The 16,895-nt window shown below is 39.3% G+C and overlaps 1 protein-coding gene across 5 annotated transcripts in view; it reads left to right on the top strand.

Moving 5' to 3' along the window:
• The first annotated feature begins 203 nt into the window (after positions 1-203).
• The window catches only part of GARNL3 (GTPase activating Rap/RanGAP domain like 3), a 34,144-nt gene continuing 17,452 nt past the window's right edge, over positions 204-16,895 (top strand). Inside the window, exons 1-15 of one of the 5 annotated variants that reach the window (XM_057382927.1) lie at positions 204-668; positions 2,880-2,949; positions 4,334-4,408; positions 5,842-5,941; positions 6,392-6,510; positions 7,163-7,227; positions 9,672-9,735; positions 9,955-9,981; positions 10,378-10,453; positions 11,033-11,131; positions 11,676-11,779; positions 13,000-13,108; positions 13,527-13,572; positions 16,020-16,126; positions 16,773-16,894. In XM_057382927.1, coding sequence (XP_057238910.1) covers positions 616-668; positions 2,880-2,949; positions 4,334-4,408; positions 5,842-5,941; positions 6,392-6,510; positions 7,163-7,227; positions 9,672-9,735; positions 9,955-9,981; positions 10,378-10,453; positions 11,033-11,131; positions 11,676-11,779; positions 13,000-13,108; positions 13,527-13,572; positions 16,020-16,126; positions 16,773-16,894 — 1,236 coding nt within the window. In that variant the 5' untranslated portion in view covers positions 204-615. The remainder of the gene's footprint in view (positions 669-2,879; positions 2,950-4,333; positions 4,409-5,841; positions 5,942-6,391; positions 6,511-7,162; positions 7,228-9,671; positions 9,736-9,954; positions 9,982-10,377; positions 10,454-11,032; positions 11,132-11,675; positions 11,780-12,999; positions 13,109-13,526; positions 13,573-16,019; positions 16,127-16,772; position 16,895) is intronic. The other 4 variants (XM_057382926.1, XM_057382923.1, XM_057382922.1 and 1 more) reach the window with 4 other exon arrangements.

Below are 16,895 nucleotides of genomic sequence, written 5' to 3'. Positions count from 1 at the left end.
GCCACCCAGCTCTGTTCGCACTTTTTGCCCCCCTGCTCTGTTCACTGCTGCTTTGTTGGATGTGCCAAGGGGGCAGGCAGTGGGGAGAACATCGGTGTCTTTCAGCCTGCAAATTTATTGCTCATTCTCCTCCTCTCACTTTCTTACTAAGCAATTCTGACCTATCCGCTGGGCTGTCCCGGCACCGACTAGCGTCTGCTGCTTGCAGTCACATAGAATGGGTGTACTTTCCCCGGAAAACTCTCAGCCCGTGTCTGAAATTACGTTTCACGTTTACAAAGCCGGCATTCGGGTGGGGCGGTGCAGGCTAAGGGTCCGTCCTGCACAGGGGCGAAGGAGCGGTTCGCTCCCGTCGCGGGACCGCAGCTGCCGGCGGCGGAGAACGGACGCCTCGCTCGCAGCCCGGGACTACAACTCCCGGCGGGCACTGCCGGCGGCGCAGCGATCGACGCAGAGACCGGCGAGGTGTATGAGTGGTTGTGGGGCCGGGGCGGACGCGCGGGGCCGTGCGCCGGGGTAGCGGGATGTGCGCGCGGAGCGCCCGGCGCCTCTGCCGCGTGGGACGGAGCCGCGGGAGCGACGCTGGAGGGGTGAAGCCTCCGTCTGGCCGCCCGCATGGAGCTGAGCAGCGCGGAAGGGGCGTCTCGGTTCCTCGGCCTCACTCAGCGGTACCGGAGGCGGGGGCTAAGCTCGGGTGGGGTGGGGCGTGGCGCGTTGCCGACACGGGATGGCGGAGAGGAAGGCGGTGCTTTGCTTCCTCCGGCCGGGGGCCGGCGGGCCGCCGGGCCGAGGGGCGGTGCAGACTCCCGCGGCTGCTCCTGGGGCTAGCGGAGCAGCAGGAGCCCCCGAGCTGCAGCCGTCTCCTTCCAGGACTCCTGCAGGTGGTGCGGACGGAGTCGGACGGGCGTCTTCAGAGTCGTTTTCGCAGCGTATTCAGCGTTGCGCTGGTACAAGCTGATAGCGCTGGGATATCGCTGCAATTACACGATTGCTGAGAGCTTTTGCGCTTGTGACTCTATCTTAAATGAAAACAGATTGACCGATACTGACAAGTAAACGTATAGATGGTAAGGAGAATGTCAAGCCCAAGAGACGTGCAGGCTACGTCCTTCTCATCACACAGGTGTAATCTGCAAACTCACCCCCTTCTGCCGCTACCCTCACGCCCCCCTAAATAAAGTGCTTTCCAGTGTCGAACTTCTAAAAGACCACACTTGTGATTTGACGGCTAGCATCCTAAAAACGTCTACTTGTAGATGACCAAATACATTTCATCGTGCTTTTTTGTTCAACTTCTCAGAGTGTTTTGTAGAGGCTTTTGTTGAAATGGGAGGAAACTAGTCCTCTCCCCTTCGGCATTACTGTTCATTTACACGACTGAACCTGTGTTTCCAGACAAGTGGGAAAGGGAGGTGGAGCATACTGTACATGCTGTACAAGTGCACGTAAGCTGGCTGGTTTTATTCCTGTGAATGAAAGTGCATCTGTATTTAAATACTTTGCAATGTAAGTAAGTTTGAAATTATTAAACCCAGTTGATCTAAGGCGCTGATAAACTAACCTCTTCAGTTCTGCCAGTTCATCTTACTAGCATGGAAACTACTCTTAAACTCTCATAACTGGAGCAGCAGTTTTTCTTACATGGATCACATCAGGACCGAGGAAGGATATCATTCAGTGAAGGAAATTAATATGAGCAGTTTATTCTAAGCAGAGTGTCTTTTTTAAATTAGTGGATGCAAAATGTCAGAGAGTTGAGTAGAAATCTGGGTGGGAAACGAGAACGGAGAGCCAAAGAGCTGYGCAGGCAAAAATTCCTTAGGGAATATAAGCGCTTATGAAAATCGCTTGATTATGTGATCCGTACCTATGCGCAAGTTGAAGCTAAGATGCCTAGTTTCTGTGATGTTGTCTCTGTAGCATTTGCTTTGGTGTGACATTCTGCTTTAATTACCGGATATGAAGCAGATGTTATGCAATATGAAGGAGTTAGGTTGAGAAGAAGCAGAGATTAGCACTTGGGTATAATTCCGATTTTTAAAAGGACTGCTAGTGTGTTTGAAGGTTCTGTATGTTTTAGCTAGTTTGAATTGGGACGCAGACGAATGAGATTCCTGATGTCAAAGCGGTCTTGTTTTAGTCATTAGTTCAGATACATTCCTGGTTTTTTAATTATTTACAGTGGTGTCAGAAAAATGCTTTTGATAACAAAGGGTGTGCTTTGTGGCAACACAGTATATGTCCTCAAATTATTGGAATGTCGTTTGTGAAGAGGTGATGCTTAATGTGATACGATGGTATGTGGCTATATGGGGTAATGCAGATAAATGTTGAGCTTCACATTCTGATTCCAAGACTGCTTATGTTTGCTATCTTTTTGGAGGCAATGGAGGGAAACCTCTGAAATACTGTTGTTTCCTGAGGCTTTTGGATTAAAGTACCAGTTTAGTTGGTTTTTGTGTGTAGGCTGAAAAAAGACTGAAAAATCAGGAGCCACATACTAAGTGTGGTCTTGCTGAGTTACATAGTGCAGTTGTCRTATCTGGGGCCTTAAGTTTACATTTTCCACGTTTATAAGCCACCATGTGCTTTCTAACTCTGATTGCATCTTGCCTAAGTATTAAATGTAATCATAGCTTTTGCTTCCGGTCACGTCGCAGATGTTTCCTTTGGGAGTAATGTGAAAGCCAGATTGCAAWGGCTGCTAGAAGTCGTGAATGCTGTAAGAAGCGTACCCTGCGGCAATGACTTTATACGCTGCAAACCTTCAGAGATTATATTTCAGCAGAGATTACATTTTTTTTAATGGCAGGATATAGCATTGCGTGAAAGGTAAGGCTGCTTGATTCGTGTACACTGATGAAGCRTTTCTGTTCCAGCTCTGTCTCTGAAGATCTGGGTTGCAGACGTGGAGAGTTTAGCAGAAAACATTATGGATCTGTGGAGCTCGTAAGTTTACATAGTCTGTCCTTCGGTTTATCGGCTTATAATGCAGAACTCTAATCCTTTCCGTTTCCAAGTAAAAAAAAAAATTGATCCAGTTTGGAAAATACATTTTCAAGGCTGGACTCGAAAGTTGTTAGCTCATGTAAAGTGGTTTCAGAATAGATATTAATCATATCTGTGACAGGAGGTGTTTTCACTGCTTTATTTGTTAATACTTCACTATAACAAAAGAAGTAGTGTTCCATAAATACCGTGTTTACCTCATGTTTGAAGCTGAGCCTTTTTGCCTCATAGAAGCTGAAGATGGCAAAATATTACRGTAGTATTTAATGAACTATTTGTAATTATAAAAGTTGTAAACTGTATGCATGCTCACATGTGTACACATGTAGGTATGTAATTTCGTATGTACGTGACTCATAACAGTGAGAGAGGGTTTAAAACTAAACTAACTGGTCAGAATTAGAGTTTTGAGAAACGGTTCCCTACAAACTGTCAGTTATTATGCATTCTCTTGAAATGCAAAGATTAACTTGGAACTTCTTTTTTCTCATACATAAATTTCTTCTCCGGTGTGAAAATATGTCACCAATTCAAACAGTGTCATTCTGATTACAAGGTCATAAAAAATTATATAAATTTACTGTAGTAAAGCAGAGGTGAGGAGAAGTTAGGAAAGTGAACACCAGCTCTCTTAGTGTGGGAAAAAAAATCACCAGTTTTCTACTAGCTGCAGTTGTAAATTTCAAGTGCTTGGGTAGTATATTTACTAAATGTATGTACATTGAGTTTCAATTAGTGGCTTAGTTGCTGGAAGTTGCACTGCCATGAGCACCAGGTATCTTTCATTTCTTTTCATGCCGTCCACATAACAGAAGAAGTGTTCTAGCACAAAAATGCAAGTAAGCTGTTTTCTGCTAAGGGGCTCTTTCATTCCTAGTGCTTAGATTCTTTTGCTGGGAAAAACAGTAGTTACTTGTACTTACAAATTCACAGCATGTGCACACAAATGGTCTTGTTTATTGGTGGTTTTCCTTAAAATTCTGCTAGCGTTTTAGTGGTTGCTTTTCTTAAAACTCTGCTAGCATTTGAGGGAAGTGTGTCTTCTTTGGCGTACAGATACTTGAATGTTCTTGTTGCCCTTTCATGTTCATAAATGTTTAACACTTTCCTTGTTTTGTGTTTCCTACAGTAGCATCTCACTCATGTCTCATTACAGTTTTTACTGGACCAATCAAAATCTTTACTCAAATTGGTAATAGCAGGGCGGATCTCTTCTCTGTGGGGAGTCACAATGCCCAGAACAAAAACAAACGGTAGTAAGCTTTGATTGCTGATTGTATGGCTGGTTTTGGAAACAAAGCCTCTATCTTAAACTCTCTTATAGCTTATATCCAGTGATGCTGACGGAGCCATTCAAAGAGCTGGACGGTTCCGTGTGGAAAATGGCTCCTCTGGCGAGGTAAGTGCCTAGAAATACTCATAGAAAGCTGAAAAAATTATTTGGGTTCAATCATTTTTCACTTCTGAAAGATGTAGTTGCAGCCAATTACTAAAGAGGAGGACTTTGAAAATTCTAAATAATGAAAAAATGTAAGGGTTTAAGAGGAATAAGGTGGTGGTTTTTCTCCCTGCCTTAGGTCCTTATTCAAGAGTATGCAGCCTCAACAATTTCATTTTTTAGTGGGAAAAGAGGGCATTTTGTTTCGTGTTGGTAGCATTTTTGCTGTCTCGATCATGTTAGGAGAAAAATATCTCCAAATGACATTTGGCAGTCTGTAGTTCATCAGTTCATATTGCTATCCCAGTGGTACTACAATGCTCAAGCTGACCTCTGAGCTTTAAAGTTTGCTCCCTGATGTCATGAGGTTGTAGCTTCATATTTTTGGACCCTTAGTTGTCTTTTGGCAGATGTGCTTATCTATGCATACGGGATAAAGAGGTTGAGTGGAGTCACAGAGAGTCATTCCCTTCGTCTTTCTCGCTCCTAAACTCAAACTTGTCTCTCTGCAAGTATTCCGCTGACACTTAGGTTTCCACTTACCTTCCTTTGCAAAATTTTTCATCTGTAAATGCTGTCCTAATATGGAATCAAAGAAGACCTCATATTCTAGAAATACTTGTAAGATCTTAGTAAGTCTATATGGAGCTAGTAGCAACAGCAAGCTGTTGCCGATCACCCCTATGCATCGTCACTGGATGCAGAGTTGAAAACAATCTAAACTGTTTTGCTTTGAATCTTTGAGGGCTCATGTTTGGTACTCTGTGTTTTTAGCTCAGTTTCATGCAGTTCAAAAGCTGATTGGCTTGTATCACGAAAAGATTCGGAGAGCAGATGATGAATGGCCACGTGGTGAATGCATACACATAATGGCTTCTTCTTCACGTATGTTTCCAATTCATAGTTGGAAAGGACTCGAGGGATGCTTGGGAATTTACCTTAATTTATGAGAAACAGCACTGAAGAGCTTCCAAAGCATGTTTACCATGCTTCCAAAGGGTGCAGAGGAGACTTTGAGGATTAATTTTGGAAGAACTGAGAAAAATGAAACCTGAAAATGCTAGTTTATTTAAGTTTTAAAAATGTTCGCCTTCAAATTCCACATTCAACTACCATCTGTTCACTGACATTCTAAGACGTGACCCATAACAGTGGTAACAGTAGGATAACACTTAGCCCTTTAGGCAGAAAATGGAAGAAAGGGTAAATGAGAGGCAGAAATTTTTATTTCTGCTACACACCAACTGGCATCACAATAATTCTTTGCTTTTTGAAAAGCAGTGTACGGGTACAATTTCGAGTGAATCGGCGAGTCTTCATTTGCTTTTGCCTCTGTTTTGTCCTTTTTTTCCTCACTTGGCATTAAATGTAACAGTCTCTCGTTTCTATTTCAGAATACGGACTACGCTCCGGCTACGTGGCACAGAACGGATGTGCATTTGGAAAACCCAGAGCATCATACAAGATGGTACTTGAAATATTTCTTAGGGAAAGGTAATTCTTTTTTTGCAGATGGATTGGAGGTTGGATCACTGAAAATGTGATGTAGCTTTGACTTGTTATTATTTCAGTAGGGGAAAAAAAAAAGTATGTTTAGTATTAACAGTTTAGTATTAAACCATTTTCTGTTCCGTACAGAAAACAAGTAATTGTTTCATGTGTTGGTGACCTGAAAACGGGACGGGTTTCTGTAAGGAATGAAACCCTTGCTACCAAAAAGGGATGTTTCAAAACCCTTCCTGGCTTTGAGGCCTCCACCGATCTCTTGCGGTGTTTTCTTTAGACGTCTGTATATAACTTATTTATACATAGTTATTTATRCAGACAATTGTACATTTTTACGTATGATGGCATATATTTACGGGTGTTTCTCTGAGTCTGCGCATGAGCGGGTGGCTGCGTATTCTTCATGGCTGATCACACTGCTTGCTTTTCTCCCAACAGTTCATCAGAATTATATAGGTACAGATGCAGAGAGGAACCCTTTCTTTCTGTCTGTTGTACTGTCTGACCAAAATAACAAGCGCATTCCTCAATACCATTCAATACTTTGGAGAAAAACGGTAAGAAGCAAGTACTTAGCTGCTGTTGACTTTTGTTTGTTTGTTTGATATAGGTATATTTATCATCTGCTTTTTCTGCAGAATTCCAGCATTTATTACATATTTTCATTACATATAATAAGGAAATATTATTCTACCATAGCAGATAAAACTAAACTAATTTTGCAGATCACACTATACTAAACTTTTTGACAGAAATCTGTAATGTCAGGTGTTTTCTGGTTGTTATAACAACTGCTGTTTTTTAGAAATAATGCCTAAATTGTTCTTGATTATGTCCTGTGATCAGTTTAGGAATGACCTTATTATGCGCTCAGGATTTTCTTGTACAATGCTAAGAAAATAGGCAGGTGTAGTATTGGTTTCACTAATACTGTTAATTTTTTTGTTTATTTAATGTTCCAAAAGAGTCTTTTATCCAAGCAATTGTGTTGAAACTCTCCTGTAGGCGTGCTTGCTTCACGTTTCTTTTTCTTTGAAAGATCCGTGACTTCTTTTTCTCCTCAACCAGCAGTAAATATAGCTAAGTAAAATGATCTTGATGCTCTTCTTTGGTTCTGTTGCTTAATTGTTTTTAGTCATATTCCTATTTGAATATTCAGAAAAAAAAATGGTGCATCCTGTAATATATCCTAGCTTTTCTTGTTTACAGGGTACTCAGAAAATATGTCTCCCTTACAGTCCCACAAAAACATTATCAGTGAAATCTATATTAAGGTATGTGTTTGCAACTATGTTATCAGTTTACATATTTGCCTGGATACCTTTCCCTGTAATTCGGAGATTATGTTCTATGGTTTTCTTGACAGTTATATAAAACCTGTAAAATTGATTTGCAAATCTTAAGCATTGAAGGCAGCAAAAAGTGGTTTGAAAGCCTGCTCTGGAAAAGGCAAAGTGACAACTTAAAACGGAGAGAACCTGTTCGCACTTTTTCTTCAGCAGAGGGACCGTTATCAGGTTAATTGGAAAACAGGTGTTAAGCAGAACTGTGGTGATTGAGAAGAAATGCCTTTTAAAAATAAGATAGACAATAAACAGTGCTAAAAACTAGCAGATTAGGACTAGTGGTTATTATGTGGCCCTAGCAGCACGAAGAAAGCAGTCAAAATGCTGAGAATTATTTTTTCAGTTAATTGCCTTCATCTGAATCTCACTATGGGTGTGTTATGCGCAGTGAAGCCAAGAAAAGTCCTCATCTCAGCTACAGTTCGTATGAGCACGATTGCACTCCGCCCTGCCTCTTTTGTGGCAAAAGAGAATACAAAATGAGCAAACCCAACACCATCTCTGTTTCTTTGAACGCTTTTAATCGGCTGAAGTGTCAGAGGGCTGGTTTTCAAAGCATACATTCAAATGTAATCTGCAGTTTTTACAGTCTCATCGCATGGTGTGTTTTCTCAAATCCCTTACTGACAGTGTCATCCAATGGATCTTCTGTAAGGGTTTTAGCCTCTCTAGGAACCCATTAAAAGTGCCTTCATATACTAAACAAGTAGTGAGTACCAGATAAATTAGTGGTTTGCAAATCTTTAAAATCTTTAATCCTTTTAGAGTAGGAACAAATGTCTCTTGTTCGATTGAAGCRGAGCCACCGATTAACACTGACAGTGCCTATGTGAGAGGGGAACTCTGGAAGCAAAGCATGGTTTTTGGTGGGAAGTCACTACCAACAGATCTGGATGGTCCTGCTACTGCACAAGGTCCCGGGTCATTTAATTTGCCTAAGAGGCTATCAGGCCATTGAGCCTCACTTCTTATATCTGATTTCCTGGGCTAGGGGTCTGCTTTGCAGTGTCGAGGTGGTGAGTTGAAAGCACTTCAGATATCTTTCATCTTCTTCATCAAGTTGAACTAAAAGCCCTCTTCAAACTTCCACTATGTGGGCTTGAATAGCATCCCTAGAGATCTGTACTGCATTCTCTACCTACATAAGTACCCAATTTTCCGTGTCTGCTCACCAGGCGCTGAAGTATCTCTTCCTAAGATGCCTTTACAACCCTCCCTTCCCTCCCTCTACTCCACCCACGAGTGTGTATTACATCAAGCATCCAGAGTGGAGAAACTTTGTCATCTGCTAGCTAGCGTCATAACCCTGTGGCTAAGACACCCTAACGTGTTCTATTCTGCGATGCTCTGGTATTCTGCAGAGGAAATTGGTAGGCTTGTTTCAGACCTTGTTCCCCGTTTTTCCCACGGTCTGTGCCACATGGACTCAGTTGAATTAATGTCATCTCCTTTTGCCTGCTTCAGCTTGGACTGAAAACTCTTCCCCAACTTTTTTTTTTTTTTTTTTTTTGGCTTTTACGGTCCTTGAGCCATCCCTCCCTCAGGCCGGATTGATAGTCCTTTGATATTTCATCCCATTCACACCTGGTGTGAATCTAGGTACAGACTGGTTTCAAAGAATTCAGGTTACATTAATAAAAGTGGGTTTTTTTCTAAATTCTTTGGAACACTTTAGTACCTTTCACAAGGAACTAAAGAAAATCATGTCTGCACTGTGATCTAACGTAAGCAAGCGGCAGTGGAAAGATTTGACCTGTATGTTAGTTCACTGTGCCCCAGGCAGATTGCATTTGGCACTCTGTGACATGCCACTTGGTTCTATAATGCTTGGGGGTCAAGAAAGGAGTAATAGTAAACGCAGAGACGTGAGTCAAGAAAAGAATGCTATTARTTACATATTTCTGTTTATTGAGGCAGTTGATCTTGCTTCTTATGTAAATACATTTTCTGTTCTGGCTGTGAATCATTGCTGTGTGATTTTGATGCCAAACTTCTCATTTTTCATTTGACTTGCCTTAAATTATTTAAGAAGAGAAAATAGAAAAAATAGAATCGGTTATTGAGCCCTCCTTAAAAGCTCACAATTACTATGTTCAGAGCAAAGGGAAATGTGATGTACTACAGCTCTGTGCTTTATAAGTAAATAAATTTAAACCTGATCTCCTCACAGCTTCTTACTAATTTCTCTTTTTAAAATACAAAAGAAGTTCAGGAAGTGTTGGAAGTTATATTTTGGGAAAGAAATGGCAGTTCCGCAAATCATTCCGTTTAAGAGAACCTGTTTGAACTGTTTGTAACTACAGTACATTGGTGGTTCCGTGTTGAAATACATACTTTTCCTTTTCTAAAGCCATATTTCATTTGCATTTCAGTGCTATGAGTCTTGAAAAATTTGAGAAGAGCCCGAGGGAAATTTTTCATCCCGAGATACAGAAGGTAGGAAGTGACTTTTTTTGATTGCGTTGTTTTTCTTTATTATTAGCTGGAAATATAAGTAATTAAGTATAAATGATACCAGTTGGTTTCTTCCAGTAGCCGATTGTCTTTATCTGTTGAACTGGACATTTCAAATTGAAACTTAAAAACACAAACAAAACTATCATCCTTGTATAATCTTTAAGAAGAGTGTTCTAAGGATGCTGTTTTTATTTACAGGACTTATTGGTTCTTGAGGAGCAAGAGGTAAATGTAAACTTTCCGCTTCTACCTCACAGACCCGATGAGTGAATACAACTTTGTATTTGAAATGGTTGCACTGACATGCTGATGATGACTTTGAAATCAATTGCCAATTACAATTAAAAATGTCACATTCTTGAAACATGACAGCAAAAAATTATTTCAAGCACCAACTTAGTATCTCTTGTTAATAGGTCACCAGCTTAGATTAATAATTTTATGCTATGCTGTAAAACTTTAAAGGTAAACTCTTATGTGTTAGGCAATGGTATAAAATGTATGTTCCGATGTGTAGGATGTATACAAAGACACATACGTAAAAGTCCTTAGAGGAAACGTTTTTGTCAATCTTCTGTTTGGTAGTCCGTTTATCTTATAATGTCTGGTCTTACTTCTCAGGGATCTGTGAATTTTAAATTTGGAGTCCTTTATGCTAAGGATGGTCAGCTTACAGATGATGAAATGTTCAGTAACGGTGAGTTCTTCACCTTCTTCTTACTTGCTTTATTCATCTGAATAAAAAGAAGAGGATACTGCCTACAGCTAGAAGTGAGACACGAGGTAATGGTTACAGGAGCGGTCATTTTGTGGGGTTTTCTGTGTAGGGTGAAAAATTTTAGCGCAGAATGTTCCATAAAAAGTTGCTGTAGGAAGCCTACTATTGCAGCTTGAAAGACAGTACAATCTCTTTTCTAGAAATAGGCTATAATGTGACATAATGTTTATAAAAACAGACAATTGAGGAGGTGACTCAGTAACTCACTGCTTGTAGTTCTTTTGCTCTTACACTTTTGCAGCGTGAGCGTGTTCTCCTACACGCTTGTACGGCATTGCTGTTGGCAAAAGAGGTCACTGTTTAATCTCACGTGATGATTCCGGTTCTGCAGTGTTAGGATGCCATTTCTGGAACGGTAGTAGGGYTGGAAGACATGAAAAGACACCAATTCAGCTGAAACTTGTGTCCTGGAAGCAGGACATATTTTGATTGCTTTTGGTACATGTTATTCTACTACATGTGCGCTTTTCTTGTAACGTTTCTCCTTCCAACATGTAGAAACTGGAAGTGAAAGCTTTCAACGATTTTTGCATCTCTTGGGTGACAAAATTACTTTAAAAGGCTGGTCTGGCTACAGAGGAGGACTGGACACTAAAAGTAAGAACTCATCTGAAGCGATAACAGGCGAGGGCGGGGCCGCAGTATCAATGTTCCTTCTTATTGCATGTGCATATTGTATATATTGCAGTTATAAAGTAATCCCAAACCGAACCTCATCGTGCGCATACTAAATGCTCTGCCTGCCCAGGAAAGAGTCAGGTCACCTTAAGTCACTGGTATGGAATGCAGTAAAGTATTTATGACATGTATTATCAAAGTGACCGGTTTCACTTAAAGTTGGAATGAGGTGAACAATAACTTGGCACATTGCTTCCTTCATGATAGGATATTGTGGCTTGGAGACCTGTGTGATTTCAGGAGGCTAGCTGAAGGATGTCATAGGTTTTAAGTGTGAATATGCAGATTAGTTGCAAACTTGCGGGTTTGGACTCACCTGAAACACGCAGTGTGGCCATTTTCTAAAGTGGATCAGGAAAAGAGGATAACTGAAGAATATTTGGTAGAAGGACTTGAAATACCTTTCAGTCTTCAGAAAACATAGAGGTCATAGGTCTCCTTAAAATGTTGTCTTCCCTTGCAGATGATACAACAGGAACCCATTCCATCTATACAGTTTTTCAAGGGCATGAAATTATGTTCCATGTTTCAACCATGCTGCCATATTCTAGGGAGAACAAGCAGCAGGTACACGGTTTTCTCTTTCTTTTTTATTTCCCTATTTATTTGTGAAATCACAAAGTCCAAAACTTTTGAAGAAATAAAGGATTTCTTGCCTGTTCATATTTTAGAATATTATTAGCAAGCCTTGAGACTCTTGCTTCTTTTTTTCTCAATCTTCTACCTAATGCAGAAAATTTTATGTTTATTACAAAAAATAGATTCTGTCATCTCTATAWAGGCGTAAAATATACTTGTGAGGAAGATACAAGTAGTTTCACTGATAAGTGATTGAGTGTTGTGGTGTTCTGATGACTTGAAGAGTTTCAATGCTGCAATTATTACCTCAAAGATTTTAGGAAAACTGGAAATTACCCTTGTGTGTGAATTGTAGGAATATTCACATGTGTAATGCAGAGCTCACGCTCTGGTAGCGATTAGTGTAGCTTGACTGAAATTCCCCTTGTGAGCATGTTGATGGTAGTAACTGTACAGGAGTGCTGTCACACTCTCATAGATAAATTAGGTGTGTTCTTGGGTACTTGTTCAAATGTGCTGTCACCCATTGCTCAAGCCTTTCTTTGTATTTATGATGAAACAATTCCTTTATAAGCACATGTGTTGGCTATGCATCGTACATGCATAATGATTTAACTAAATTATTTGCAAATTACTTGGATTACAATTTATTATGCATCCTTACAGTAACATAGTTAGATGAGAAAATTAAAATGTCCTTTTTCTATATCTGTGTCAGTTTCCTCATGGTTTTTCCTTGGACTGATGACGAGATCAACAGAAGAAAACAGAGGCCGATCAGGATATTTGTTTTTCAGAGGATAACTCAGCAGCAGAGTTTTTGGTCCTTTTATTTCAAAGGGTAGATTTGCCTTTTCGGAACGCTAGAGGTTCCATGCCCGATTTGTGAATATTAATTACGGAAACTATGAGTGCTTTTTTAACTTAAACATAAGCAGTATCTGTTGCTCTGGATCTTGCCTTGTTGTGTGCTACCATGTCATTGCTTGGTTTACTTACTTACTTACAGTTAAGTACTGATTTTATAATGTCCTCAGTCATGCTGACCATAATTCTTCTGTTTGGAGTTTAGGATTATTTTTTTATTATTCTGTCACGCAATTGCTAAGATACTTATGTCTTGAAAGTCACCGTGTCTGTCTGCCTGTCTTCTTTTGTTGTCTTTTCTTTCTTTTTTCCTTTTTTTCTTTCCCTTTTTTTTTTTCCAGGTAGAAAGGAAGCGCCATATTGGAAATGACATTGTCACTATCGTATTTCAAGAAGGTGAAGAGTCTTCTTCAGCATTCAAGCCATCCATGATTCGCTCTCATTTCACACGTATCTTTTTCCTGACATTTTCTAATGATTTTTTTGTTTTAAAGATTAATATTACTTTGAATTCTGCCCAAAGTCCTCCCTGGAGGAAATGAAAACTATTTTAGAAAGACAGCTGCATTCTTACATTCCCTTATCAACAGCTGCTTGACTAGGAGTCCCCAAGTGTGCAACATCAGTGTGTGGTCAATCCCTTAGAAGATAAGGGAAGAGCAAGAATGCGATTTTTAAATCATGTTTTTATTGAAAGCATTTATTTATATTATTTCAAAAATTTAATTTTAAACCTTTTCAAGAAATAAAAATTCATAAATGCATTTCTCTTAGTTAAGTACATTACTTTGAAAAAAAAAAAMAAAAGAGTATTTATATACATGTGAGCTTTATTAGAACTGCATTAACTTCCTTAACTGTATGGCAGATATTTTTGCTTTAGTGAGATATAATAAGCAGAATGATTGTTACAGGTAGGTGCTGATTATAACAAATAATTGTACACTGAGTTTCTGATGCTTTAAGGAAACTGGGAAAACATTTTGGCAATGGGAAAACTTGCTGGCATACAGACAGGTCCATCTGTCTGTATGACAGGAAACCAAATGAGCTTTAGAAACTGAAGTGCAATATGGACCTGGATGCAGATGTCGGTACACTGGCTACAAGTACCATGTTTTTAACCCTCAGAGAAATTGGATTCTGGAACAGACATGAGCCGAGGGGGAAACCCAAAACTAGTTTTTAGATGAAATACAACACAATGTCTATAGATATGCTTGCAATGTTCAGACCGGGTTTATATCAATGATATAGTAAACTATGTGGATGACAAGAGTTAATTAACGCATGTTACGCTGTAATAGCTATGGACTACAGATCCTTGCAGATCTCAGTTTGGCTGTAGCTGAGCAAACTAGTCCATGTTTAGGGATTTTACGAGTACTTGTATCGTTAAATGTCACGTACTTAAAATCTACCGGAATTTTGCATGTCACTATGTTTCTCCAGCATACCATTAAGTCTAACTCCAGAGAAGAATGGTAGGTACTTCAGTTTGTGTATGTGTTTTGTTTCTATCACCTCGTATTTATAGCTAAGGTTTCTTGTGGAAAATGTCTGTAGTGCAGTTAGGCAAAGGAATGGCTTTATTTAGTTCCRAGATCTTGTCAGCTCCCTCTTGTAATTTTTTTTTTTAATTGATTGTCCTCATAGCTTCTGCTTTTCAGCATTCCCACATTTGTGAGAAGCATGAAACATGTTCATGACTCCAATTTGCAGTGAAAATAAAGTCACTTCTTTCTTTTTCTTCTTGCTTTGGGACAGGTAATTGGGCATACGTCCCTCATTACCCTTTAAGAAGTGATTGTTGTCCTGATTGTAAGCCAGTAGTCAGTAGATGGGCTAGCCATGGTAAAATGCTTTTTATATTGCTGTTAATGTGGGGAAGGAAATGAGTTGCAGTAAATACAATAAATTTGTCTCTCTTGCTGTGACTGGCTACTTTTACTAGGTGAGTCCATGTTTTAGTTGCTTCATTCTGCCAGTTTTGATGCATCTTGCAATAGTACATATCACACAGTATTCTTTTCCTACATGACAGCCACAGAACATTGTATTTCGGCTTAAAAAACGTGGCGTAATCATGTTTCCTTCTGTCCTTTCATTGTAGGCCTCAATAGAACTCGTTCTTTCTCTTTTTTGTCTGTGTCTCCCTATAAAGACAGTCTTCCAAGCAGCCAAAATTTCAGTCAAGAGACGGGATGCTCTACGCTTTTGAGCCAGTTTTTCCTTGTTTCAAATGCAATGCCCCTATGAGGTCTGACAGTGAATTTCTGCTTAGAATGCCTTTATATTTCACATCACTCAATGTGAGTTCTTGAAGAAACTGTTTTGGTCAGTTTTGTGGCTTTCCCTGTCATAATTAATTCTCATCTACTCAAGGAACATTTTGCACCTTTTGTAATTATAAATGATTACTTTTTTACCTGGATGTAAAGAAATAGACATAAGGCACCCATGAAATTGTGCCTCAAAAATACTAAAMAAATATTACAATGATCATTATTCATGCAAATATATATGCTGTATTTCAGATTGCAGTTTCTAAGCTTTCAGGGAAAAAACAAAAAAAGACTATATGAAAGCATTGTAATTCCTTTAGATTCCGTATCAGTCAGTCACTGATGGTTTTTTGAGAAAGCAAATTCTGACTGGTTTGTAAAAAAGCAGGTATGGGTTGAATCTAGAAGTTTGCCACTTAACTTGCTGTGATGTGTCTCATCTGCTTATGCTGCTTGGAAGATGTTTGTCTACAAACCATCACTTGAAATAGCCAAGAATGATTACTTTGCTTTAGGAAGCTATGCCCTGCTGAACAAATATGCATGGGTTTTATACCTACCGTTCATTCAGGCTTCCTTCTGGATCCAAAGAGCTTAACAGATCAGGCTTTCACGGAAGCCATTCCAGCTCTTCCTTCCTCAGTGAAAATTCTCAGGATACAGATGTCATAAGCCATTGTTACTCTGAAAGAATCAAATATTTCTCGTATGTGGTGAATGCATAGGTAGGATGGAAGTCTATAAGGAGAACGTATTTTGTAGGTGGAGACCTGTTCTTTTATAGCTTTTTTTTTTGAAAAGGACTGTATTTTGCCAGTGCCACTAAAACTATTGCTCTGTGAGTGGAACTGTTCTAATTCCATGTCCCAGTGTCGGTTCATGTAAAGGAAGCATAATTTTGGTCTGTTGAGTAATTCCAAGTGAATCTTTTTTTGTTAGAGCCTTATAAGGTCTTATATAAGACATACCCAGATAACAGTTTCCTTTTTTTCTTCTTCTATTCTGAATAGCATCTATAAAAAATGTAGTGTTTGAATGTGAGTTTCAATGTAGATAAAGATTTGTACTTTCAATAGGCTGAAAATATTTTCAGAAGAAAGTGTTCCTCTCTTTGGGCCTCCGCTTCCCTCCCCACCTGTGTTTACAAACCACCAAGAGTTCAGGAATTTTGTGTTGGTGAAACGTAAGTCAGCTTTTCATTTGCTAGAAACACTCATTTGATAAGTGTACTAACAAATAGAAATTCATGATGCTTAAAGTGTATACACATTTTCTTGTGTATGCTGCTGATCTGTATACAGTTGTTCATTTCAAATCTGTAGCATAGGTGGGATGTCAGTTCCATCAAACTAATACAGTAGGTTTRACCAAAAAAAAAAGTCCCTGCTTCTCTGACTACAGACTTTGCATTTGCAGAATGTGCAACCATATTTAGCTTTGCATTTTCTTAAAGGACTAGGAGATCTGAAAGAATTTATATTGCTGTTCATTATTTAGTAATACAAGGTGTTGATTCAGTAGCTCTGAAAACCTGAAAGTAGCAGCTTGTCTGAATGTATTCTTAGAGGTACTGAAGGACACCTATGCAGCACTTTTTAATTCTGTAATGATCCAGTTCCAGTTTTCATTGACCCATATTTGCCCCTCTAAATCAACAAAAAAAGAAATCTTTTGAGAATTAATCAGGATGATTGCAATTAAATTATTACCCGACAGGAGCTTGACAGATAGTTCATTTTGCCTATTTAAATTGTTTAGTATCTAAATTGATCAGTGGTTTGTCTTTAATTTTCATTTATGTAATATGTCTTTTTTCCATAATCTTTTAGTAATAAATGGTGAAAAAGCCACCTTGGAAACACCAACATTTTCTCAGAAACGTCAGCGCACTCTAGACATGCTGATCCGCTCTTTATACCAAGACATGACGCCTGATCTACACAAGGTAAATG

Source organism: Malurus melanocephalus, unplaced genomic scaffold, assembly GCF_030028575.1.
Source record: "Malurus melanocephalus ecotype Western Australia unplaced genomic scaffold, MMel_1.1 scaffold_592, whole genome shotgun sequence".
Taxonomy (NCBI): domain Eukaryota; kingdom Metazoa; phylum Chordata; class Aves; order Passeriformes; family Maluridae; genus Malurus; species Malurus melanocephalus.
The sequence above is the reverse complement of the archived record's forward strand: the minus strand, read 5'-3'. Positions and strand labels throughout refer to the sequence as shown.